This window comes from Chelonoidis abingdonii, chromosome 5, assembly GCF_003597395.2.
Source record: "Chelonoidis abingdonii isolate Lonesome George chromosome 5, CheloAbing_2.0, whole genome shotgun sequence".
NCBI lineage: Eukaryota > Metazoa > Chordata > Testudines > Testudinidae > Chelonoidis > Chelonoidis abingdonii.
Genome location: NC_133773.1, coordinates 118759005 through 118784557, shown reverse-complemented (window position 1 = coordinate 118784557; position 25553 = coordinate 118759005). Strand labels below are relative to the sequence as shown.

Here is a 25553-nt window from a genome sequence, read left to right as displayed (position 1 = left end):
CCAGAGGTAGTCCAAAATAGAGGGGATCGAGACCTCAGTGGGAGTAAGATTAAAGTGTTTTGCACCAGCAAGAGAAACGCTTCCACTCGGCCAGATACGTTGACCGGGTGGAAGGCTTCCTGCTACCCAGGAGAACTTGTTGTACTGATTCAGAGCAATGTAACTCTGACTGGTTTAGCCACGCAGCAGCCACGCCGTGAGGTGAAGAGCCTGCAGGTCTGGGTGGCGAAGCCTGCCGTGGTCCTGAGTTATGAGGTCTGGGTGGAGTGGCAGGTAATTGGGTTGGCTATCGAGAGGTCAAGCAACGTGGTGTATCAGTGCTGCCTGGGCCACGCTGGAGCGATCATGATGATGCGCACTCTGTCCCTGTGGAGTTTCAGCAGGACCTTGTGAACCAGCGGGAATGGTGGGAAGGCATAGAGGAGTTGGCTCTTCCATGGCATCAGGAAAGTGTCTGAGATCAAACCCAGGGAGAAACCTTGGAAGGAGCAGAACATCTGGCATTTCCTGTTCTCGTGGGAAGTGAACAGGTCTATGTGGGGAAATCCCCACTTCTGGAAAACAAAATCCATAACATCCAGGTGGATCGATCACTCGTGAGACAGGAAAGACCTGCTGAGTTGATTCGCCAGGTGTTCCGAATGCCTGGGAGAAAGGATGCTACCAGATCTATCGAGTGGGCTATGCAAAAGTCCCAGAGTTGGATGGGCTCCTGACAAAGGGGGGAGGACCGTGTCCCTCCCTGTTTGTTTATGTAGTACATGACCGTTGTGTTGTCTGTAAACACTGAGACACAATGGCCTCGCAACTGTTGCCGGAACGCCTTGCATGCCAGGTGGACTGCTCTCAGTTCTCGGACATTTATGTGTAATGCCAGCTCCTGAGAAGACCAAAGGTCTTGAGTACGAAGGTGACCGAGGTGAGCACCCCAGCCAAGAGATGACACGTCCGTCATCAGGGACATTGAGGGCTGGGGCAAATGGAACGGCATCCCTGAACACACCAGGGAGGGAGTTAGCCACCATTCTAGGGAGCCTAGGGTGCTCGAGGGAATGGAGACTATCGTGAGTATCGGGTTCCTGCCCGGGCGGTATACCAAGCTGAGCTAAACTTGGAGAGGACGGAGGCGGAACCTGGCATGTTTGGTTACAAATGTGCAGGCAGCCGTGTGACCCAGGAGACCGAGACAAGTGCGAGCCGAGGTCGTCGGGAAATTCTGTAGACCTCGGATGATTGTTGCCATCGCCTGAAACCGTGGCTGTGGTAAGCAGGCTCTGGCTAGACTGGAGTCCAGGATAGCTCCTATGAAGTCTAACCTCTGCGTAGGAATGGATTTTTCTGTATTGATCATCAGGCCTATACGTGTGAATAGGTGCTTGACGATGCACACATGCTGAGTGACTTATGTCCGGAGGCCCCTTGGATGAGCCAATCGTCCAGAAACGGAAAAACATGTATCCGACGTCGGCGGAGGTAGGCGGCGACTACGGACATACACTTTGTAAATACCCTTGGGGCTGTAGAAAGGCCAAACGGCAAGACCGTAAACTGGAAGTGCTGACGGTTGGCTACAAAGCGGAGATATCTCCTGTGCGGAGGAAAGATGGCTATGTGAAAGTACGCGTCCTTCATATCAAGGGTGGCATACCAGTCTTCAGGATCCAAGGACGGGATAATGGTCCCCAGGGATACTATGCGGAACTTCAACTTTATCATAAACTGGTTGAGTCCTCGCAGGTCTAGGGTAGGTCTGAGACCTCCCTTCGACTTGTGGATTAGGAAATAATGGGAGTAAAACTCCTTGCCCCTTTCGTCCATCAGTACCTCCTCTATGGCTCCTATGGTGAGGAGCGTCCGCACCTCTTGTAAGAGGAATTGCTCGTGAGAGGGGTCCCTGAAGTGGGACAGGGTTGGAAGATGGGAGGGCGGGGTTGAAATAAACTGGAGGTGGTACCCACACTCCACCGTGCATAGGACCCAGTGATCTGAAGTTAACTGGGACCACGCCGGGAGGAAGTAGGAGAGACAGCTGGAGAAGGGAGGAGAGGGATCCTGGCCTGTAACTGGTCTGCCGCCCTCGGGCGCACTTTCAAAAGTTCATCTTTGGTCCCGGTGGTGGTTTCGAGGGACCTTGATTTTGGCCCCCTTGGGGTCCTGACGGTTGTCTGCGACCACCTTGGCCGCGCCGCCTGACAGTCTTGTCTTTGTCTAGGCACAGAGTATGGGCGGTGAGGCTGGGGATGGAAAGGTCTGCGTTGGGTCACCGGCGTATGCATGCCGAGAAAGCGCATTATGACCCTGTTGTTCTTCAGACTTTGCAGCCTGGGGTCAGTCTTTTCCAAGAAAAGGCCTTTACCATCAAATGGTAAGTCCTGAATGGTATACTGCAGCTCCGGTGGGAGGTTTGAAACCTGAAGCCATGAGATGCGCCTCATGGCAACAGCCGAGGCCAGAGTCCTGACTGCTGAGTCTGCTGTATCCAATGAGGCCTGGAGGGAAGTTCTGGCCACCTTTTTCCCTTCCTCCAAGAGGGCAGCGAACTCTTGGTGGGAGTCTTGAAGCAGAAGCTTCGTAAACTTACCCACCACCACCCAGGTGTTATAATTATAGCAGCTAAGCAAGGCTTGTTGATTTGCCACCCGGAGCTGTAGGGCGTCTGCTGAGTACACCTTGCGGCCGAGTAGGTCCATTCACCTAGCCTCCTTCGATTTCCGGGCTGGTGCCTGCTGGCCGTGGCGTTCCCTCTCATTAACGGACTGGACGACTCATGAGCAGAGAGGAGGATGGACATACAAATACTCGTACCCTTTAGAGGGCATCACATATTTACGCTCGACTCCCCTGGCCACAGGAGGGATAGAGGCTGGGGACTGCCATATAGTATCGGCATTCGCCTGGATGGTCCGAATAAACGGTAGGGCCACTCTAGTGGGGGCATCCGCCGATATAATGTCCACTACCATGTCCTCTACCTCCGGGACCTCCTCTACCTGGAGGTTCATATTGAGTGCTACCCTCCTTAGGAGGTCCTGATGGGCTCTCAGGTAGATTGGAAGAGGGCCTGAGGAGCATGTTCCTGCCACTGCCTCATCTGGAGAAGAGGAAGAGGAGATGCCGGCGACGAGCGGGTCCTGGATGGCCTGTTGCTCTTGGGCAATCTCCTGTTCTAGAGGAACCTGGGAGTCCGGTGGGTGAACTGGGGCTTCCTCCGCAGCAGTCGGAGGGGGACGGCTAACCGTCGCCTCTGGCACTCGGTGCTCTGATGAGACAGAGCAGGACGGAACTACTGCTACGCCTTGGGCCTGGTGGTACGCCCAAGGTGTCCAGAAAGACCACTGATGGGGTCCTTGGTCCTGGGTCTCTTGGAAGACTTTGGTGGGCACATCAGAATCACGGTCCTGAGCATAAGAGCTGTCCGCGTGGGACGACACTGATGCATGTCTGGATGGCCATGGAGGTGCTGAAAAGCCCTGGGCAGTCTCTGTCTCTAGCGGACCTTGCCCTACTCGGCACCGGGGACCAGTACCGGGAACGAGATCGGGACCTGCAACCGGAGTGGTGCTGGGAGGTCGACCGAGATCTCTAGGCTCGACGTTGGGAGCGGCTACGGGAGTCACGGTGCCTGGAGTGGTGCCGGGAGCTGGAATGGTGCCGAGAGTAGCTGGCCGGCGAACGGGATACCCGACGGGAACTGGAGCATCTGCGGGACTGTGATTGTGAATGGTGCCACTCTGCTGTGCCGACAGAGGATGGCCTTATCAAGGCAGGCTTGCCGAAAGACTGTATTACCCGCACCAGTGGTGCCGGGAGTTGAGGCAGCATCAACTCTGTCATGGCAATCAGATACCTCGCTGTTGAGAATGTTTCCGGCGTGGAGGGAACAGTAAGCTCAACGACGGCGCATGCCGGGGAGCTGTCAGGTACTGGACTCGACGACCCTCGTGGAATCGGATTCGACGGTGCCAACATCATCGGTGTCGCGGCAGGTGTCGGTGCCAGGCAATCCGACTTAGATGAGCTCTCTGGCTGCTGTGCAGTTGGCATGGAAGCAGCAGGAGTCTTAGGCTTTCTCGACCTCGGGGAGAGGGAGCGGTGCCAAGTCGACTTCGGTGCCCGCAATGGCCGGCCAAGAGGCCTCGGCAGTACTGGCGCAGTCCGGTGCCGAGGAGGTGCTTCTGCCCGCCGATTGACCAGCGCTCGGTGCCGAAGGCGGAGGAGTAAGAGCCGCCTCCATGAGCAGCTGCTTTAGCTGAAAGTCCTGCTCCTTTTTTTGTTCTTGGCTTAAAAGCCTTGCAAATTTCACACTTATCTGTCAGGTGAGATCCCCCAAGGCACTTAAGGCAGGAGTCATGTGGATCTCCTGTCAGCATCGGCTTATGACAGGCCAAGCATGGTTTGAAACCCGGTGAACTGGGCATGGGCCCCGGCACCGGGTGTGGGGAAGGGGCTAATCCCCAAACCCCTCTTAACTATATACTAACTATGAACAATAAAAATTAACTATAACTACATAACTTTGAACTATATACACAACAAAATAACTAGAGAACTACGAGTAGCTAGGGAGGTGGAGGTCAGTGAAACCGGACTCCACTGTTCCAACGACTGACATGGGCGGTAAGAAGGAACTGAGGGGTGGCTGGGTCAGCAGGGGTACATATCTGGCGCCGCTCGAGGGGATGCCAGGACGACCCACCAAGTGTTGCTAGGGTAAAAATCTTCCGACGAATGTGCACGCGGTGCGCACACCTAACTGGAATGGATAGGAGCAAACACTCGAAGAAGAATTAGAGAAAATTTTATAATTAATTAATTACATTAATTAAGTAGTTTATGGAGCAAGTGGAAAGAAGTGTTATTCATTTGTAAGAGTGAGAACAGTGTTATCTTTTAAAACAGAAGTCCTCCGTTAAACGAGATTCTTCTGTTAAACTGTCATACAAACCATGCACAGAGTCTGTCCCTTGGCATAAGATGGTCATCTATAAAGCACAATGGAAACTGGTGCAAAATAAGACAAAGCCAATTAAAAACTAGCTTCAGTTTTTCTATACCTTTTTTTCTTTGAAAGCATTTAAAAATACTTCTCCTGCCATATGTCAATCCTGGAGGTGTATTTTTATTTTCAAGTTAAATAAGTGTCATGTTACTGTAGTTTCAGGTGTGGACTGTGCTTGGATATGGTCATGCTTCAGAAGTCATGTCTACAGTTCAAGTTATTTCATTCATTTCACTTTCATCTTTGGATTGTTATAGTTATTTTAAGTAATAAGATGAAGAGATTTTTATTATTTTAAATAGCAAAAGAAACTGGTTTGGGCGTTACCTAAGGATTTAAAATTTTTATATAAATAAAACAGGACTATAAAGACATAGGAAATGACAAGTTACAATTTCATGCTATGTTTTAAACTGTTGTACCCTGTTGAATCTAATAAGCAATAGCCACTCTAAAATTTGAACGTTATAAAAACTTCTGATGGTTTCTGTGTCTGAGACTTGAATACAGAAAGTGCTGAACAATTCTGTGAGATGTTGTCAGCCCTCAATTACCAGTAAAGACCCAGTTTTGAAAACATTTATGCACATGGATAACCTTGTTCTGGTAAAAGCAGCAAAGAGTCCTGTGGCACCTTATAGACTAACAGACGTTTTGGAGCATGAGCTTTTGTGGATGAATACCCACTTCGTCAGATGCCTGGTAGGACATTTGTTTATGGTTGTGAGAGATGAGACATATGTTGAATTGAGCTGGATGAAGATTGTACTTTCTACAAGTTGTTGGTGACTGGATGCTTTGCAATGCATTTGACATAACTGGATTTCTTAATTTTAATATATGAGTTGGTGGTGGTTGTGCACGGGAAACCTCTGTTACACAACATTGTGTTTTTGTTCTGTAATAGAGAAACAGTATGAATGTCATTGTGACACAAAGGAAACTAGGGGTATGAACAAAGATTTCATACAAGGAGCAATCCAAGAAACAGCCAAGATTAGGTTGAAATTTATGGCTGTTACATGAATAATAAAGCAAACCCCAGGAAGGGGCAAAAGTTTGGACCATTTTGTGTGTGTGTGTGTGTGTGTGTATGCACATACCCACAGTGTTACGAGCAGATTGGGAGTGACACCAAATCTTTACATCTTGTATAAAAGTTTTATATTCTCTTACCTAAGAAATCATTTGACTCTTTCCTAATATTGATTGGTTTTCAGTGGGGAAAAAAAATAAACAATGGAAAGGAAGCAAAACACAACCACACCAAAGCATTCTTTTCACAGTCTGGTATATGGTTTACCATGTTTTTTCACACTACATATTTGTTGTTATTTCTATTTATAGTATGGTAATATTTCCTGAATTTCTCATTTCCCTTGTCTTATTGATCCCAGTGTTCCACTGAAATTAAATAGAAAGCTAAAGAAGAACAGGTCTCAACAAATAAATAACAAGAAAGTCATATGTTATTAGAACAGGAGTACTTGTGGCACCTTAGCAACTAACGAATTTATTTCAGCATGAGCTTTCATGAGCTATAGCTCACTTCTTCGGATGCACAGAATGGAACACACAGACAGGAGATATTTATACATACAAAGAACATGAAAAGGTGGAAGTATGCATACCAACAGGAAGAGTCTAATCAATTGAGATGAGCTATCATCAGCAGGAGAAAAAAAACTTTTGAAGTGATAATTAAGATGACCCATAGAAGGTGTGAGGAGAACTTAACGTAGGGAAATAGATTCAATTAGTGTAATGACCCAACCATTCCCAGCTCTGTTTAAGCCTGAGTTAATGTATCTAATTTGCATATACTTTGAAGTTCAGCAGTCCCTCTCTTTGGAAGTCTGTTTTTGAAGTTTTTTTTGTTGAACGCCACCTTCAAAGTCTGTCACTGTGGTTAGAGACGTTGAAGTGTTCTCTACTGGTTTTTGAATCTATGATTCCTGATGAGAGTTTGTGTCCATATTTATTCTGCTGCGTAGAGACTGTCCAAGTTTGCCAAGTACATGGCAGAGGGGCATTGCTGGCACAATGATGGCATATTCAATTCGTTGGGTAGATGTGCAGTGGGCCCTGATGGTGTGGGTTTGGTCCTATGATGGTGCCACTTGAATAGATATGTGACGAGTGTCGGGGTTTTGTTTCGGTAGGTTCCTGGGTTTAGTGTTTATGGGCTAGTATGGTGTGCGGTTGCTGTGAGTATTTGCTTCGTATGGGAGGCGTCTATAAGCCCGAGGACCTGGTCTGTCTCCCAGATCTGTTGAAAGTGAAGGATTATCTTCAAGATTTGTTTTATGATGCACTGGAGAGGTTTATGCTGGGGGCTGTAAGTGATGGCTAGTGGCGTCCTTATTTTCTTGTGGGCCTGTCCTGTAGTAGGTGCTTCTGACTCTTCTGCTCTGTCATCTGTTTTTCACTTCACAGCAGGTAGATATGTAGTTTTTAAGAATGCTTATAGAGATCTTGTAGGTATTATCTCTGTCTGAGGATGACAAATACGGGTTTTATCTTAGAGCTTGGGCTGTACACAACGACGTGTGGTGTGTCCTGGAGGAAGCTGAGGCATGTAGGTAAGTATAGCGGTCTAGTGGGTTTCCCACGTATGGGGTGGTGTTTATGTGACCATCACTTATTAGCACAGTAGTGTCTAGGAAATGGACCGCTTGTGTGGATTGGTCTAGGCTGAGGTTGATGGTGGGATGGAAATTGTTAAAATCACAGTGGAATTCCTCGAGGGCTTCTTTTCCATGAGTCCAGATGATGAAGATGTCATCAATGTAGCGCAAGTAGAGTAGAGTACATTATTGTATGTTATTGAGCTTGTTATGAGTTATTACATGTTTCACTGGTAAAGAATGCTACAGTTAAGATAACATACGGTCTTTGATGATAAGCCCTTCTTTTGACAGATGATAACTAGCTCAAAGTTGTTAATTAGCAAAACCCACTTAGATGTTTGAGTTACTCTGTGTGAAAAATGTTTCTACCAGTTTTAAAGTATTTATGGTTCTGTATTCACCATTTATCCATATTAGGAACATTTCTCAAACCAGTAAAAACTGGTAGAAATCTTTTTGTACCTTAAACCACTGTATATGGCATAAAAGGAAATTCTACACGCGTCCACCTATGATTACAGAAAAACTGCAATGGCTTTCTACTAGGCTGGATTGTGCTACCTCCCAAACAGTACAAAAGATAGCACTTCACTGTGAGATGAGCACACATACTGGAAGGAGGAGTTGTGGCGGTTCCTGTGATTAACATAACTCTGAAATTCTCAACTTCTGTGCAATTAATACTGCAACCTTAAAATTCCACTGATGTAACTTTTTTCAGGTAGCAATACAACTTCATGTATCACCAGTCAATAAGGGAACTATATTTTGTATCAACAGATCACACACAACTACCTTCTGACTGACAACTCCTTTGAATAAATACAGAGTTAAAAAAACAACTGCCAATCACTTCCACTTGAGTCAACTGCAGAGACTGGCGTTAACATAATGAAATCAGAGCATATTCAAAAATTCTGACCATGTTTATGTGGTGAAATTGATTATATAAGGAAGTGGAATTGCTAACAGGTCCCAATTCTGTAGTTCTTATGGTAGGTTCCTGAATACTTCATTTCAAATTTTCCCCAACCCCCAAGCTTTATTAAGAAAACTCCGAATTATACTCTCTTAATATCTTAAGACCTGCTATTAAATATGCTCCACTACTTTTCAATATTAAAATGATTATTTATATTCCTTTTTTTCTCCTGACATGCTTCTGACTGATACTGTCCTGAATAAGAGCTTCTCTTTAGATTCAGACTCATGTGACTAATGTGACTTGCCAGTTGTGTGCTATTTCCATCTTAAGCAGTAGGATTAAGTAGATAATCAAATCTACATTACTCTCACGTCTATTCATCATTCAAGATACGGTCACTTGTGTCCAAGAAAAGAGTAACAGACAAACCAGGGAGGTGGCTTTATAGTTTTACTTATAGCTCCTTTATTCACAGCACAGTCATTTCTCCTACAGCATGAACCATCCTGTTGCAAAAAGAAACAAAGAATCAGGCCGCTTTTATTTAGGTACCTAAATATGGATTTAGATGGTTAGCCTGAGGGACCCAGTTTGGGCACATCACACTTTAATAAATATATGCCCTGCTTGGCTCTTGCATCAACTTGGGTGGGTATGTTCTTATGCCCTCAAATGACAACTTGTTGAACATTTCCTTCATTCAGCACCCTACAGGGTGCTGTCAGAAATTGATGGCATTAGTCTATAGATTCAGTCTGATCAGTCAAAAGATCCTCAGCAGAGGAACACCTCCCGAAGGAGGTCCATTGGATTCCCCTTGTTGGATATCTTTTAAGCATGCTGAAGTCCCCATCTGTTTCAGCTGGTCTGTCTCTGACTTTCTAACCCTGTATACAAGAGCTATTTGTAAGGGTAAATGGAGCACGATTCAAGGAACTGGAACAAGACTCCGGAGACCTGAATTCTATTCCTTGCTTTCATATTGACTGACCGTATGACCTGGGGGAAGTTGTTTAACCTCTCTTTGCCCAGTTTCACCATCTGAGAAACTGGAATAATGCTGCTTCTCTCCTGTGAGATCTGCAGATGAAAAACACCGCATAAGAGCTAAGTATTATTATAGTACTCCCTCCTCTCATCCCATTAACCCATGGTTTTGGCAAGTAACCCCTTTTGGTGATGAGGTGGTTGGAGGAAATGCTGGGTTTTGCCTTGCACCAGATTACTTTCTTAGGTTCTGTCTACACTGCACACCTTACAATGGTGTGACTGTGCTGCTGCAGCTGTGCCACTGTAAGGTGTGCTGTGTGGTCGCACTTTACCGCCAGAAGAGAGCTCTCCCGGCAACAAAATAAACCACCTCCAGCGAGAAGCGGTAGCTTTGTTGCCAGGAGCACACTCCTACCAATGAAGCACTGTCCACACCAGCACTTTTTGCTACTAAAACTTTTGTTATTCAGGGGGGTGTTTTTTCATACCCCTGAGTAACAAAAGTTTTAGTGATGAAAGTGTCAGTGTAGACATAGCCTTCGTTACACTAGAATTTGAAACGGTTGGTTCTTTCTGTTAGGTTTCAGTGCTTGGCGCTTTGGTTTTTAATGAATAGTGTTGGGATGCTTCATGATAGGTGACCAATATATGGACTGAATAATAAACGAACATGCCTCTCACAAGAATTTTTGACATAATCTGAGAAATAGTAAATATTTCTTTAAAACGTATACATTATCAATATTCATTTGTAGTAATATCCAAGCACAGCATGTCACGTCGTGGGTTTCAACTTAGCATTCAAGTTTATGAGGCATGATCTGAGACACTATACAGCACAGCACTGAAGCGTGTTAAGTTCAAACACAAGAAGCAGGAGGGCAGCAAATGTGGCAAGGCAAAGAATGAAGCACTGGGACACTCCAGAGAAATAAAACAAAGTTGCAGCAGTTGTATTTCCAACTCTCATTATCAAAAGGGAAAAAAAAGACCGGTCTTCTGAGCCTTAATGGTGGTGGTGGTGCATAGACACAACACAAGCCACCACTGCCAGCCAACAGCACCATCAGACGTCTCTCTTGTCCCCTTTGCCAGAAGGCCATTACGTCATCACTCCAATATTAGTTGTTTATAAATACTGGTTTATAAAAACTGACGTAACGGTCCAGATTACCCTTATTCACACTGGGTAGTATCTTAAGCCAGAAATAGTCACATTGACCTCAATATACATGTGGATTAAGGTACTACTCAGGGTGTGTTAGGTGAGCAGAATTTGGCCCTACATTATTGAGTCCAGATTCCCCATGTAGTAAAAGACAACCACTACATACACATACACATAGAAGAATGTCTAATGTTCTTAAAAAGTTCCTGGGATGGTAGCTATGTTCCACTACTATAGCATTGCTAGATTTTATATTTGTATGTGGTGTGATACTAGTCTAAGTATCTTTCAGCTCACAAATTTGCTTCATAAGGATCACAGACAGTTACACTGAAAACCGCAAAATGAGGATGAGCTCATGAATACAGATTAATTAGTGAATCATTCTTTGTGACCAGAAGAATACAGTGCTTTACACACTGAATAAATCATTGAGTATTCTTTGGCTACCACTTACCACACATATTTGGGAGAGCTTTCATAGTATTAAGCGAAACACATTAAGTGTTTAATCATGTAAAAATGCATGCTATTGAAATGTTATGCGGTCTAAACAAATTAGTATGGCAGCCAATTTAGAAAAGCAAATGTCTGCTTGCATTGGCAATTATTTATAGCTGGATAAAATTATAGATTATGTTCTGCATAAACATTGCTCTTGGATAAAATTAACAGTTTTTTGTTTCATGGTTAATTTTATTAAGGGGAAAATGCTGTTTTAAAAGGCTGTAAATCTTTTCACAAGCACTCTATGGGGAAAAAAGCAATAGAGAACATTTTGTAGGGAACTGCTGTAAATTTTTAAAAAGCAGTAATACTGGCAAAGGATATTTTCTCATTACAGTCTGTATTTATTAGTAAATAATAATAATTGTAAAAGAGCTACTTAGATTTTACAATATCTTTCATTCCGAAGGATTCCGAAGTGCTTCACAAACAAACTAAATTCAGCTGGACCATTCATGTAAATAAAGTTACTAATGTGAGCATGCATTGCACAACTGGATCTTTGAATTCCTAGATAATTAATAGTTCATCAAGTGAAGACTCCCTACCCGACTGAAAATGTAAGGGACATTTAGATAGAGAGAACATGGCAACCAGAGTTTGTATGCGACCTGAAGTTTTGGGTATCACCTCTGCTACTTTATTAAAAGTACCATGGTCTAATTAATGAGCACACATGGCTAAAACCACTGTTTTTCTACATCTCTTAAAATACATACATACATACATACATAAAAAAAAAAGTAACTTCAGCAGTATGGTCCTCGCTAGCACTGAACTAGGCCACTGGTTCAGTAACAGCTTAGAATGAAGAGTGTCATCTATTATACTGAATCACTGAGACCACTTCCTGCAGTATTTAAATTTCCTTTGGTCTTTCATTCAAATACTGACCCAGCATGTGCCCTTTGAACTGGTGGGATCATAAGTGCTGGAGCACAAAGTGGTACGGCTGTAAATGTTTCATGAATCACACTAGACAGGAGTTTCAATCTGGGCACGCGCTTGGGAACAGTGGTATTTGCAGCAATATTTGCATTTCACTTTTCAAGTTCTTGTTTCTTTATGTCACCATTGGGATTTCTACTCTATAGAAAGAGTGACAGGGATATAATTAAAGCTTGCTAATAGCAAACAAGCAAATAGATTAATAATGGCTATGTATTAATGAGATTCTATTTGTAAAGTGCTTTGGCGAGACAGTGCTATAAAGGGGCAAACTAATATTATAAGTAAGGCTACGATTTTGTCCCAGAGGTTGCGGAAGTCATGAAATCTGTGACTTACAAAGATCTCCATGACTTCAGCCCTGCGGTTAGGAGCTACAGGGTCCTGCCGCCTCCCGCAGCAGCAGAGAGCTGTGAGATACTCCCACCGCCTGAGACAGCGGGCCTCCAAGCTGCCAGCACTCCTGGACAGTGAGGGTATCCCACAGGTCCCCACCGCCACAGGCAGGGCAGGTACCTCGCAGCTCCTGACTAATACAGGGGGCAGGAGGATCCTGGCAGCTCCCTGTGGCAGGGGACCCTGCAGCTCCTCACTGCGGCACCAGGACCCCCGCAGCCCCTGGCCTCCATGGGGGGCAGAGGGCACCTGCCACTCCCCATTGTGGCAGTGACAGGGGGACCCCTGTGGCTCCCTGGCCGCCACAGCAGGGCAGGGGGACCCCGGAGTGCCCAGCCATCTTGGGGTGGGGCAGGGGGAACTCCACTGCAGGGGTAGCAGCAGGGGGATTCCCGCAGCTCCTGACTACTAGGGAGGTGGGAAGGGGGCAGAGGGACCCTGCAGCTCCCATCTACCACAGGGGTGGGGAGGAGGAGGAGCTGGGGGACCCTGGATCTCTGAGCCCCCATGGATGGTGGGGGCCCCAGAGCTCCTAGCCACCCACAGCTGCCCAGTCCCTTCCCATTTTATCATGGATATTTTTTAGCAAAAGTCAGGAACAGGTCATGGGCTTCTGTGAATTTTTCTTTATTGCCCATGACCTGTCCACGACTTTTACTAAAATATCCATGACAAAATATTAGCCTTAATTATAATTATTGTATGTTTGTTTTTCCTCAAGGATCACATCAACTAGTGTTACTGGGCTATTATTCCCAGAAGATAAGTTAAAGGGACACTTTCTATTTGAATTTTCTGTTACCGTATTAAGGTTATATTGTGAATTGAACGTTTTTTAAATCCTTTATCACAAATATATATTATGGTTTTTCTTCTCTCCTGTCTGTTGGGTAGACCCAAAGAACTACTACCAGACGCTCTGCTCTGTACACAACAGTGTGCTGCCTCTATAACATACTGCCTAACTGCATCATGGACCCTCTAATGTCTAGTCCACAAAGATGATAAAAGTCTACCCTTTCTATCTCAACAATGGTGGTAATTCATTAGCTCACTTGGTAGGGACTTCTGCATTGGTCCTAGGTTCTATTCCTGATGATGACCTGGTTTCAGTTTCAGCTTTGTTGCTACTTGTAAACACCCTATTGTAGATTCCTTGGGAAGAGTGTGCTTATGAACTCCCACTCAGAGCAATGCAAGAGAGCAATGCAGTTTGCCATCAACAAAACACTGAAATTGACTATACATAAAATGCTGGCAAATGCACAAACAAACTAGGAGAAAAAGAGAAGAAAAGAAAAACATACCCCCTTCAATCTCTTCAAGCTATATTAGTCTTAGGAGTTACTTGTAACAAGAGAAGGTTTAACATTTTCAAATGGCAATGTAAAATTCAAGTTGCTGTCCCTTGGAATAGAAACAATAAAATGTTCTTGAGGATTTTTGAAATAAAATTAAGGCTATAAAGCAATGTTTCAGTGTATCTGAAAAGAGCATGTTTGAACAGTTAGAGATTTCCATACATCAGTATTTCCAGAGGCGCAGCAAGCAGACTGAATATAAAAGAAGGGAATTAAAAATAACCTTGTGGGCATGAGAAACTTACTGAAGAAATCACAGATATCAGGAACTAACTTAGACATATCCATTTCCTGTTAGATATAACAATGTATTCTGAACATGCCCTACAAATTAGCAGTATGCAATCCACTGAAAAGACAACAAACCTTATTTATACAATGGCTTTTACGCCATGGAACCGTCTCCATGTAATTTTCAGTGTCAGAAAACAAAAATCAGCATCCTCCCCATACAAAAATATCTGCCAAATCACTTTTCTGTGTTTATCTTACAGAAATATTAAAATAATGTCCCATTTATTTAAAAGTGTGGCTACGTATCTAAACTGAGATTGTCACAAATCGAAAAATAGATGTGTGGAAAGATACAAAGATCAGGAGAAGGCCTTTGTGACATTTGAGATCTCCTTATGTCTCATACAGTATGAAAATAATGTTGATAGCTTGGTTTAGTATAACATTTAAGAGGCCACAATGCACTCGTTATCCTACTAGAATGGATTTTTTTCCAAGATTCTTTCTCTGCCATTTAAAAATGTTTTAAATCCCAACATGATTATGCAATATTGATGGTATTAGACTATATGCAGATAAAGCTTTAATTAAGAAGTATGAAATTTACCTATGTAGTCAATCTGTTGATCTGTAATGTCACATTCCAAAAATATTTAAAATTTTAAATTATAATAGTGCAAACAAAAATACGTTTGGACCAACAGTGAACAGTTTATTCAACTACTGAAAGTACCTTCAGTTTTATTTTGTCACAATAGTGTATCATGTTGTCTAATCAAGTTTGCTATGGGGGGGGGGGGCAAAGGGAGGAAACTGTATGTAGCTACTATTTCTCCATCAAAAGCTTTATGGGGATTTTTAGCATTTGAATTCAGTATACATTCACAGCATATTATAGATTCTGGTGCTAAAGAGCTTTGTATTTGCTACCACTGAAGGGGCTAGAAGTGAGATCATGGAACTTTGGATCCTCCACATCATCATCACTGTAGTTGTTTTGCTTATCTTTCCCATCACTGTTTAAAATGACAGGCTGGTGTACAAACAAACATTTGCATGTACACCATGAAGATGAAAAATTTTGCTTGATACTCATTAATCACTATGGAATAATTGTCATAGCACCACTTTTTGACGGCTAATGAAAGAAGTTACAGTTTCTGAAGTCCAAAATGACTTACCTTTTTTACCTAGACTAACTCTGAGTTGGGATCTTGAGGATGAACTTCTGCACGCTTTTCTTTCTGCTCATTTACATGAGCAGTCTCACAGCTCACTATCTGGATAAACTGGCATACTAAAGCAGTTGCTATGAACTTTAAATATTATTCTGGGATTTATACACCCTACACAGTCATGGAAAGTAGGTCTAGAATTGGACTCAACTATGGTATTTTCAAGATGTTGAACTTAATCATCAATATGCAGTTGCTGATAAAGTATTTGAACATGAATAAAGAAATAATAAATCAGTAACATTTATTTCAACATTAAATAAGTAATGTTAAGGGGGTTATTTATCATCAAATGCACACATCTCCAATTTATCATTCAACTTACGGAAGAAACAGCAGACAAAATCTCAACAGTGCTGGTGCTCAAGGTAACATAAGGGATCAGTTTATGACTTATCCCAGCTTCACTGAAGATGCTGTTTGTGTAGTACCAGATCTATATAAAAAAACAAAATAAATGCTTCATTAGCTGTCATGGTTTGAAAAAGGGACTTTAGCATTTAATTCGAACATATAAATTGAAGACTTAAAAAAAGCCAAATAATATTGCATGACAAGCTGCCTGAGAGAGTGTTAAAGTGACTATAAATCTTAAATTGGGGCACATGATGGATGTATAATTTTCTTCTTTCTTCACTCACAAATCAAGAACTTTGAGCAAAAAACAGATAAAACCTAAAAGGTAAATTATAAAAGCTGAAATATAATATTGGGTCTAATCCTGTACTTCTTTTTAGGCCTTGTGGAGTCACCTGTAATATTGACACCTGTACATAATAGACGGAAAAGGGGGAGTAAAATACAACCAAGTCAGAAAACTAGTATCTTCCACCCACTCGGCACAAGTGCAAATGGCTACACAGTACAGAATACCTAGGGCCCAACCCAGCAAGATACTGATGTCAGGGCTGCCATCTTGGCCAACACATTGCACACTAAATTTGGGGACCCCCAGAGCTAAAAGCCTGAGCTACTACAGCTTGAGATAAAGAGCCTGGCCCCTCTAGTTTGGGGCTGTATCAACTCACCTCCCCTATGGATAGGAACAGAGGGGGACTTTAACACATATTCACCAGTGAGTTACACTGAGTGCCCACAACCGTTAGTCAATCAAGGGCATTCAGTATCTTGATGAATATGGCCCTTGGCAAGTAAATGATAGCACAGAAAAGCGGCACATTCTAAAACCTTTACAGGTCAACAGATCTTTGGGAAGGGCTGGATGCAGCTGATTTGTATTTTCTACAGTTAATAAGGACTGCTTTCTACCCAGACTGCTGTACACCACGTAACATGCTTGTGCTTTAAAATAATGTGTCTGGCCAATACTAAAGCATCAGCTACAGTTCAGAGAAGTGAAAACTGTAAACTGTGTAACATTTATTTGAAATCTGAGATTCTAGGACAGAAGGAAAAGGGACAAAGAAAATCAGATGCCAAAACATGTGATGTGGTTAGCGCTTCTACTGTAAATCAGAAACAACTGGCAGACAGAGGGAATATCTTTGATTACCAGGGAAGGAGAAAAATAACTGATTGCTAGAAGGATGTGAAGTCTCTAAAATAAAGCCTGTCACCTGCCATATTGAAAATGAAAGCCATACACAACATTTTGGCACTAAAAAAACAAAATTTTGTCCACTCAGGTACACTGAATTCGTGTTAGTATTTTTTCTATATACTGCACATATATAAAACCAAGAGGTTAGACAGTGCTAAAGAAAATGTTTAGTGGAGAATGTAACTGTTCTGATTGCAAGAAGGAACCCACTGCTTTGCCCGCATATTATACATATGCTACATCTGATCAAAACACCACCTAAAGAGCTTTTTAAAAAAGCAATGAAAAAAGTTATTCTTCTGAACCACTGTTTGTCCCAGACTGAAGGAGAATCCAACACAAGCTGTGTGAAATGAATAAAAAGAGGGACAAAAGTTAAAGGAACTAGGTCAATTTATACCATCTCAGAATCCGCCTCAAGAATGTTATCCCCACAGCTGGCATAACTTCCACCAGAACAGTAAGAGCAACAACACAGAAGAGCAGTATATCACTGCGCTGACAGTAATTTGTATCTGTGCAATATGTATAAATGGCTACATTGAAGTTAAATGGACACAAATCAGACATCACAAATTATAACATTCAAAAACCAGTTGGAGAACACTTCAGTCTCCCTGGCCACTCGATTACAGACCTAAAAATTGCATTATTACAACAAAAAAAACTTCAAAAACAGACTCCAATGAGAGACTGCTGAATTGGAATTAATTTGCAAATTGGACACCATTAAATTAGGCTCGAATAAAGACTGGGCGTGGATGGGTCATTACACAAAGTAAAACTATTTCCCCATGCTTATTCCCTCCCTGCCCTTACAGTTCCTCATATCTTCTTGTCAATTGCTGGAAATGGACCATTTTCATTACCACTACAAACAGTTCTTTTTCTCTCCTGCTGCTAATAGCTCACCTTAACTGATCACTCTCCTTATAGTGTGTATGGTAACACCCATTGTTTCATGTTCTCTGTGTGTGTGTGTATATATATTTTATATATATCTATATCTTCCTACTGTATTTTCCATTGCATGCAACCGATAAAGTGGGTTGTAGCCCACAAAAGCTTATGCTCAAACAAATTTGTTAGTCTCTAAGGTGCCACAAGTACTCCTGTTCTTTTTGCGGATATAGACTAACATGGCTGCTACTCTGAAACCGTACACTGAAGTTGTTTATCGAATCTCTGAGAGTGCTTTGGACCTACAAAGCCAATGAAAGGAAACAAACCCAAAAATCTTCTCTCAACTCCCTTTTTAAAAATTGTTATCTTGCACGCTGTGTAATCCCATGGCATTCAATAGAGGAAAGAAGGTAGCACATAATTTGACTCATATTTAAACACAAAACAGAGAATTCATATTTTTCATTTTGCTCTCAAAGTTAATGCTACAATATTTAAGTGTTGTGAAAAAAATATATGCAAGAAAATTGAAATCTTGAGATTTAGGGATTTCACATTTCACTTCAATTTTGTAAAATGGGTCTGAATTCAAGAAAAAAAAAATCTATGGAATGGAAAGGCTTTCCCATCAACAATATCAAAAGTGTATAGATGTTGAAACACAAAAAATGAAGCAAGAAAGGTTTCAGATGCCACTTGAACAGGGACTTCTAAATCTCAAAAATACCTGCGAACCAAAACACTGATCTCAATATTTCAATTTTGAGATTTGTAACTTTTTTGGCTAATTAGCTAAATTTAAAAATGAAGTTGTTTTGAACCAGAAAACCGTTATGAAAATGTCAAAAAGGAAACATTTTGACAGTTGCAAAAATTTGTTGAGATGGAAAATTTGTTAAAACCAAGCCTTGTTTCGTGAACAGTTTCAGTGTTGAAGAACTGGCATTTTTTAACAAAAAATCATTTAGTCAAAAAATTCCCAACCAACTTTATTAAGAACAAGCATTTCTGATCATCTCCCGTAGAAATACCACATTCATGCAATTCACTATAACATGGGGCACTTGGCTTCCAGGACAGAGCCTAAATTTGCATCTGGGCATGCTGCATGGCCCAGTTATTTTCTTGGGCATCTGGGGAGTGGGTGGATTGAGGTAGATGAGGCAGATGGAGAGGAGGTTTATTTGGAGGGAGAGTTTTAATATCGAGCATGTGCTTTATCCTCTTGATCACATGCTCTTGTGTTTTAAAAAAAGTGCAGAGTTTTCGGGCTTGACTCTGAAAACTGCTGAACACTCTGGCCCTGACCCCCTCAAGCACCTGAGTAATCCCATGGAAATCAATGGGACTTAAAGTACAGGTTTAAATGGTTTGTTGGATGAGCAATATGAATGGCATGTAACTGATGCAGTTGCAAGCAGAACTCTTCTGCATGCCTTTGCAGAACCTCAAACAATAGTTCTAAGAGGTGTGACCTGACCCATTCGGCTCAATGGAGACTCAGATGCCCAATGATAAGGGGCTGACATGTGAAAGTATTAGCTACTTCACTGTTCAGCAAAGCATGTAAGAAAGGAGAGGAATGATCATATTATGAAGACAACCTACTGTGATTGGCAGCTTGGGACAGACGGACAATCCTCCCACTCCAAACGAGAAGATGCCAGCAGACAACCACAGCCCATTCAAAGGGAAGCTAAGCTTTAAAAGCCCAGTGAGGCATATGAGCTTCACTGAGGGGAAGCCAAGCCTAGTAAGTCCACCAAAGCACATGAGTCTTAATGGATCCTAGTGAAGAGGGTGTCTGAACCCAAGCAGCCCAGAGAGTGACACACCACATCCTGATTTAGTGCCTTGTGTGGGTGGAGCTTGGAAGAGTATTACCAGCTTTTTCTCCCAATTCTGACCCATGGACAATATGATTCTATTAAAAAATGGTTCAGCTCAACTAGACATGGCAGAAACAAAGAGCAAAAGGAGCATTCATGTCCCTGGGCAATTCAGACACTAAGGAATAACTATTTGAGAGAAAAATAACCAATGCCAATGATTTATTTTAGTAATCTGGATAAAATGTTCCAGCATCTTTGACAATAAACGTAATTTACAGACTAAAGTTACTCTGCCCTCTGTTAAACTATCTTGTTGATTCTCCATCAGAAACTTTTATCCCTCAAAATTCTATCTTAAGCTCGCGCATGGTGTATGTTAAGCAGTCGGAAATGAATTATATTACATAGGAAGCAACAGAGAAAAGGAACAGATCAAATTCACCAGTGATGAGAAATTATATTCACTTAATTTAGTTTTATGTGTACGTTAAGGCTGAGATACTTTATTATTAATTTATATTTTGAAGTTAATTCCTTATCCATGGTATATAGATTTATCATATATAACTTTTTATTGAACCAGTAGAAACTAATACAGCTTTTTTTTGAATATTGTGATTGATTCTTTAATGTTTCACCATAATTATATCTAGTAGTATGATCATCAATGTCTTCATTATAGTTTCTGGTGCATCTAGAAAATAATGTACTTGCTGGAATTAAATGGTGAGAATTTTTATTACAAGATGCAACCTTAGAAGGGAATAATTGCTAGATATACTCCTCAAGATACCAGCTGGACAATTACAGAAGGCAGCCACTTGGTAATTTCCCCTGGGAATGATGTGAAGCTCTTGGATAAATGTGGAAGGATCAGTTCAATCTTTTTTCTGTGACAACCATCTGGGCAAGACATATGGCAAGCCCTGACTGACCAGAAGGCCACCACAGGCCAACTAGATCTTAGAGTTTAATATTATGAAGGATTTTCATATTGGAAATTACTCTCAGATGAAATCAGAAAAAAATGTTAATCCACTTAAAATACTGTGTCTGTGTGAGAATGGATTTATTGTGTGCTTGCAACTGAGCAGGCAAAATACTTGCTCATGGGCCAAATCCTGATTGCCACATAGTTCCACTGAAACCAATGGGATTCCTAAGGAAGTTATGTCAAGCCTGTAAGAATAATGGGTGCCTGCTTGAGAAATAAAAGGTTATACTTATTTTAACTTTAATTCTCTCTCAAAATTAAAAGAACACTATCTCAAGAAACCTGCACCCGGAGAGGGTGAGTGCCTGCATGCGCACAATCTCATTTTCCTTCCAAAAGGACAGTAGCATCTTTCTCTCTCAGTCCCACTGTCCCAATTGGGGGCCTAATCCGAAATCAATTGGAGTTATTTGCACGGGCTTCAGTAAGGTTTGGATCAGGACCAATCTGAGAAAACAGTATACACCATGCAAGACATCATATACTTGCATCGTTCTACTTTTAGATCCTATAAAGGAGAAGAACTTGCTCGCTCTTTGTGCCCTCCTATAGTATGAATAATCTACAGATTCCAGTAGACACTAAAATGCCAATTTCCACTAGATACCGGGATTCCAACATATGCCTAGGTGTGAGGACACTTTCTGTGTATCAAGAGATTTTTTAGAAATGCTCAGCATTCCCCAAACTAAGTCTCTGATTATGTTTTCAAGACTGTAGTGGTTGTTTATACTGGTGAAGAATTAAAAACTAAGGAATGCACATGCACAAGAAGTAAGGTCCTGATTTAGCAATGTATTTAAGCATGTTCCTAATTTTAAGTAATCAGTGGAAGTATTCATCCACTTAAATTTAGGACTGTGCTTAAATATCTTGCTGAATTCAGTCTTAAATAAGGAATTCAGGGGGAGATATTTCCCACAAAGAGTAATGAACATACTGGATAAGTTACTGTGAAATATGATTCAAGCAAATAGTGCAATTAAGTTAAAAAAACTCTTCGGACAAAATTTTGTCGTTGAGCACGTGCATGATTTCCATTTACCTCAATGGGAATCCAATAAATATACCAGAGAGCTGAATTTGGCTATAATTTGATTCTTCAGGAAAAGAGTAGGGAGAGTTACAAAATGTACATCAACCAAAGAGCAACATGCTTGTCCGGGTACCTTACCCTCTTTTTAGAATGTCTTAAGTTCTTAGCGGTATAACAAAGCAAGTGAAACAGTGATTCAGTATGCACTTTAGCCAATTTCTGTTACACAGCATCTTTCTTGCAGGCATCTCAGAAGGTTTTACAATAATAATAATTTAACTAGAAAATCAGTTTCAAATTGTAATTGAAAACTCAATTTGTGTAACAAATTTTAACATAACTGGCAGAATTATATGGGAAAAAACAAAGTAAAAAATGAGATAAAAGTACCCAATTCCTAGGACTACAGGGCACTGCCAATTGATACTTTTATATGGAGCTTGATTTCCAAATATACCTGCGTAAAATAAATGTTGCATTAGTTTTGGAACATATACAATATAATTTTAAAAAAATTACACCCCACCAGGAAAGAGATAGTGTTTTGCTTTTAAAGTATGTCATATTTCATTGGAGCTGGGCAATTTTGGTCTTTCAAATATGCCAAAAGTCACAAATTTCTCCTTATATCCCTGAAAATATACCTATGGGTTTTTTAAAGCAATGCAAACACATAACTTTAGTAGTCTTGTGTTACTTACTGTGGGTGCCATTTATTTCACTTATAAGTTGAGTTGATAAATTGTAACAAAGAATGGGTGACAAGATAATTCCGTTTCATTTCATCTCAAAATATCCACAAAGAACAAAAAAACCCTGTCATTAGTACTGAAATCTTGCCGTTGGAAGCAAACAATACCTACTGTGCTAGGTATTTTCTAGTGTCCCCTAAACATTGAAGAAAATCTTTTAGACTTCTTACTCATATGTGCTGAAAAGTTTTTCTATTACCTGGGTTACATTTCCAGTTCATTATTCTGCAGTATGATCTTAGACAAATCACTTTAGGTAACATTTTCAAAAGCACCTAAGTGACTTTTAAGGTATGTCTACACTGCAGCAAGGAGTGAGCCTCCCAGCCAGGGTAGACAGACTTGCGCTACGAAGCTAAATATAACAATGTTGATGTTGCAGCACTAAGGGAGGCTTGCACAAGCCATTTATGCACAAGCCCATCCTGTCCCTTGAATCTTAGCTCAGGTAGCTATCCTGAGCCTACACCAGGGCTGCAAAAGCCACACTTTTATTTTGCATCCTAGCGTGAGCCCCACTAATATGAGTCTGTCTATCTGGGCAGGTGCCTTGTTCCCAGCTGCAGTGTAGACACGCCCTTAAGGGCTCACTTTTGCAAACTGGGACTTTATGCTCTTAAGAGTGTGCGTCTCACTGAAAATCAAGGGGACACAGGCCTCTAAATGCCTAAGTCGCTTGTGAAAATGTTACCCACAAGAGACTCCAATTAGAGCTGGGCAAAAACTGATTTTTCAGTTCACTGGCAGTTAAAAAAAAATTGGATCGGGTTGAACCAAATCCAAAAATTGTGAATGTGAATGACTGTGAACTGCCACTATGAAAGACAATGAATAGTCATGACGGGGAGGGGAGGAGGAAGTGGAGAAAAAGTGAGAGAGAGAAAACTATGCACACACACAAGCACAGTGTTTAGGGTATGTGCCTTGGCTGTGGGAGAGCCAAGTTCAAGTCTCTCTTCCAATGGCTATTTAATTATTTATTCAAAACAGCTCCAATCACAAAGACAGAGAGCTCAACAGTAGAATACCCCATAGCCTGGTGGTTAGAGGCCCCCTCCTGCAAAGTAAGAGTCCCAAGCTCAAGCCCTTGTTCTACATCAGCAGAGGGAGGAATTGAACCATATCTCCCATCTATTAAATGAGCGCTCTAACCAATAGGCTAAAGGTTACAGGGAGGCTGCCAATGATACCTATTTTTCAGATGAATTCACGTCAAATTCACTAATAGTTTTGCGAAGACCAAAACTGCATTTTTCAGTAAAACGTACAAAAACAGTTTGCTAGCTCTAACCCCGTCGTCAGTTGTGTCTTTGAAATGCTACTACGACACAAATAATGAACAACAGTCATAAGAACAAAAGAATGATCATACTGGGTCAGACCAAAGGTCCATCTAGTCCAGTATCCTGTCTACTAACAGTCGCCAATACCAGGTACGTGAGAGAGAATGAACAGAACAAGTAATCACCAAGTGATCCATCCCTTGTCGCCCATTCCCAGCTTCTGGCAAATTGAGGTTAGGAACCATCATGAGGAATAGCAGAGAAATGAAAAATTATGAAGACAGTCAAGTATGAGAACATATAAATACTGATTAATAAAAGGCACGACCCATTACAGGCCACATACTGAAAAGGAATACTTACAGCATTTAGCCCACATAGCTGGTAGCAGGCCATGGTGATGATTACAGTAATGATCTGCCAGCGCACAGAGCGGTTTCTCAGAAGTTGAAGGACAGACTCTAATTTAACATTTCTCTGTGCTTCACTCTCTTTTAATTCATGAGAGACATCATCTTTCCCAAAGAAGGTCTGGAATGCTGCAAATGGACAATCGGAGACATTAGCAAGACACCTAATATGCTTTATTTTTAAAAACAGGTGAGTTTCGCAGAAGGTTGAATACATTTAAAAACACTTGGAATGTTTTTCACCTCTTTAGTGTAGCTATTCTGCTCCCTCTTTATTGAGCATGGCCTAGCTCACCATCATCACTACAATAGGAATACAATTTTGGGGCCCAGTCCGGCAAGCTGTTCAGCTTGCTCAACTTCAGCTGAAGGCAATGGCCATTGAGGCCATTCAGTATCTAGCAATATCAGTCACTTTCTTTTATTTTGTGTCTTTCATACAAATTCTATCCAAAATACTTTACCGAGTCAAAACAATGCAAAAGACAATGGAGATGTAAACAAAAGGAAATTTTAACCAGGATTTCACAAGTGATGCTGAACACCTCATTTGGCCCTGACTACCTGTGTAGCCAACCTCTTGAGCACCTGCTGATGACACTCAACATCAGAGTGGCAATTTTTGGTAGCATAGGCAAGGTTTTAGTCAGAAGATCAAAAGCAGAGGGAAAAACGACATTATCAATGCATAGGAAAGGGAGAAGTGGGACATTTTAAGATGTGATTTAAAAAGAAATAGAGGTATGGAGGCAAAGATATATAGGAAGAGATAATTAATTTCACTTGCATCTCCATAGATTTACAGAGCACTTTACTGTTAAATAAGAAGACAGGGCCATTGCCTCAAGGAGTTAACCTTTTAAGGGACTAATCTTGCTCCCATCAAGTTCCAAATGATGGAACTTTAGTGACCTGAAAAGCCCATCTCTCCAGCTCTGTGATAGTGCTGCAATTTTGATCAGTGGAAGCACTAGAGGCTATTACCCCCCTGCTTTAACAGGGAAGAGCCTTAATGTCTGAACTACATGAACATTTATTTAAATTAAAATAAATAAGAGGTCATTTTATGTACAACATATAAACACTCTTAGTTATGTACATTCTTCCTCCTCCCGTTCTCTCTGTTTATGTCACAAAACAATACAGATTCTTTACATTAAAGAAGATAAAAAACTTAAGAGGAAGTCTGGAATTCAGACAGAACTATTTAACATTGATTGTAAAAGAGATCTATGTGTCCAATGTATCTATGGTATCTCTATAGCACCTATCTCCACAATATCCAGAACAAAGGAGAGATTTTTCTAAAGCACTAAGCACTAGCCTAACTCAGTTCCATGAAGGTTAATGGGAGTTTTACCATGGACTTCGAAGAGAGCAGTATTAGGC

At 41.6% G+C, this 25553-nt stretch overlaps 1 protein-coding gene across 3 annotated transcripts in view; it reads right to left on the bottom strand.

The window, feature by feature from the left end:
• The window catches only part of SLC2A9 (solute carrier family 2 member 9), a 229315-nt gene that overhangs the window by 91555 nt on the left and 112207 nt on the right, over positions 1–25553 (bottom strand). For 2 of the 3 annotated variants that reach the window (XM_032775770.2, XM_032775771.2), the window contains 2 exons: positions 24118–24293; positions 15719–15829 (listed from right to left, as the gene is read on the bottom strand). In XM_032775770.2, coding sequence (XP_032631661.1) covers positions 15719–15829; positions 24118–24293 — 287 coding nt within the window. The remainder of the gene's footprint in view (positions 1–15718; positions 15830–24117; positions 24294–25553) is intronic. The other variant, XM_075066595.1, reaches the window with a different exon arrangement.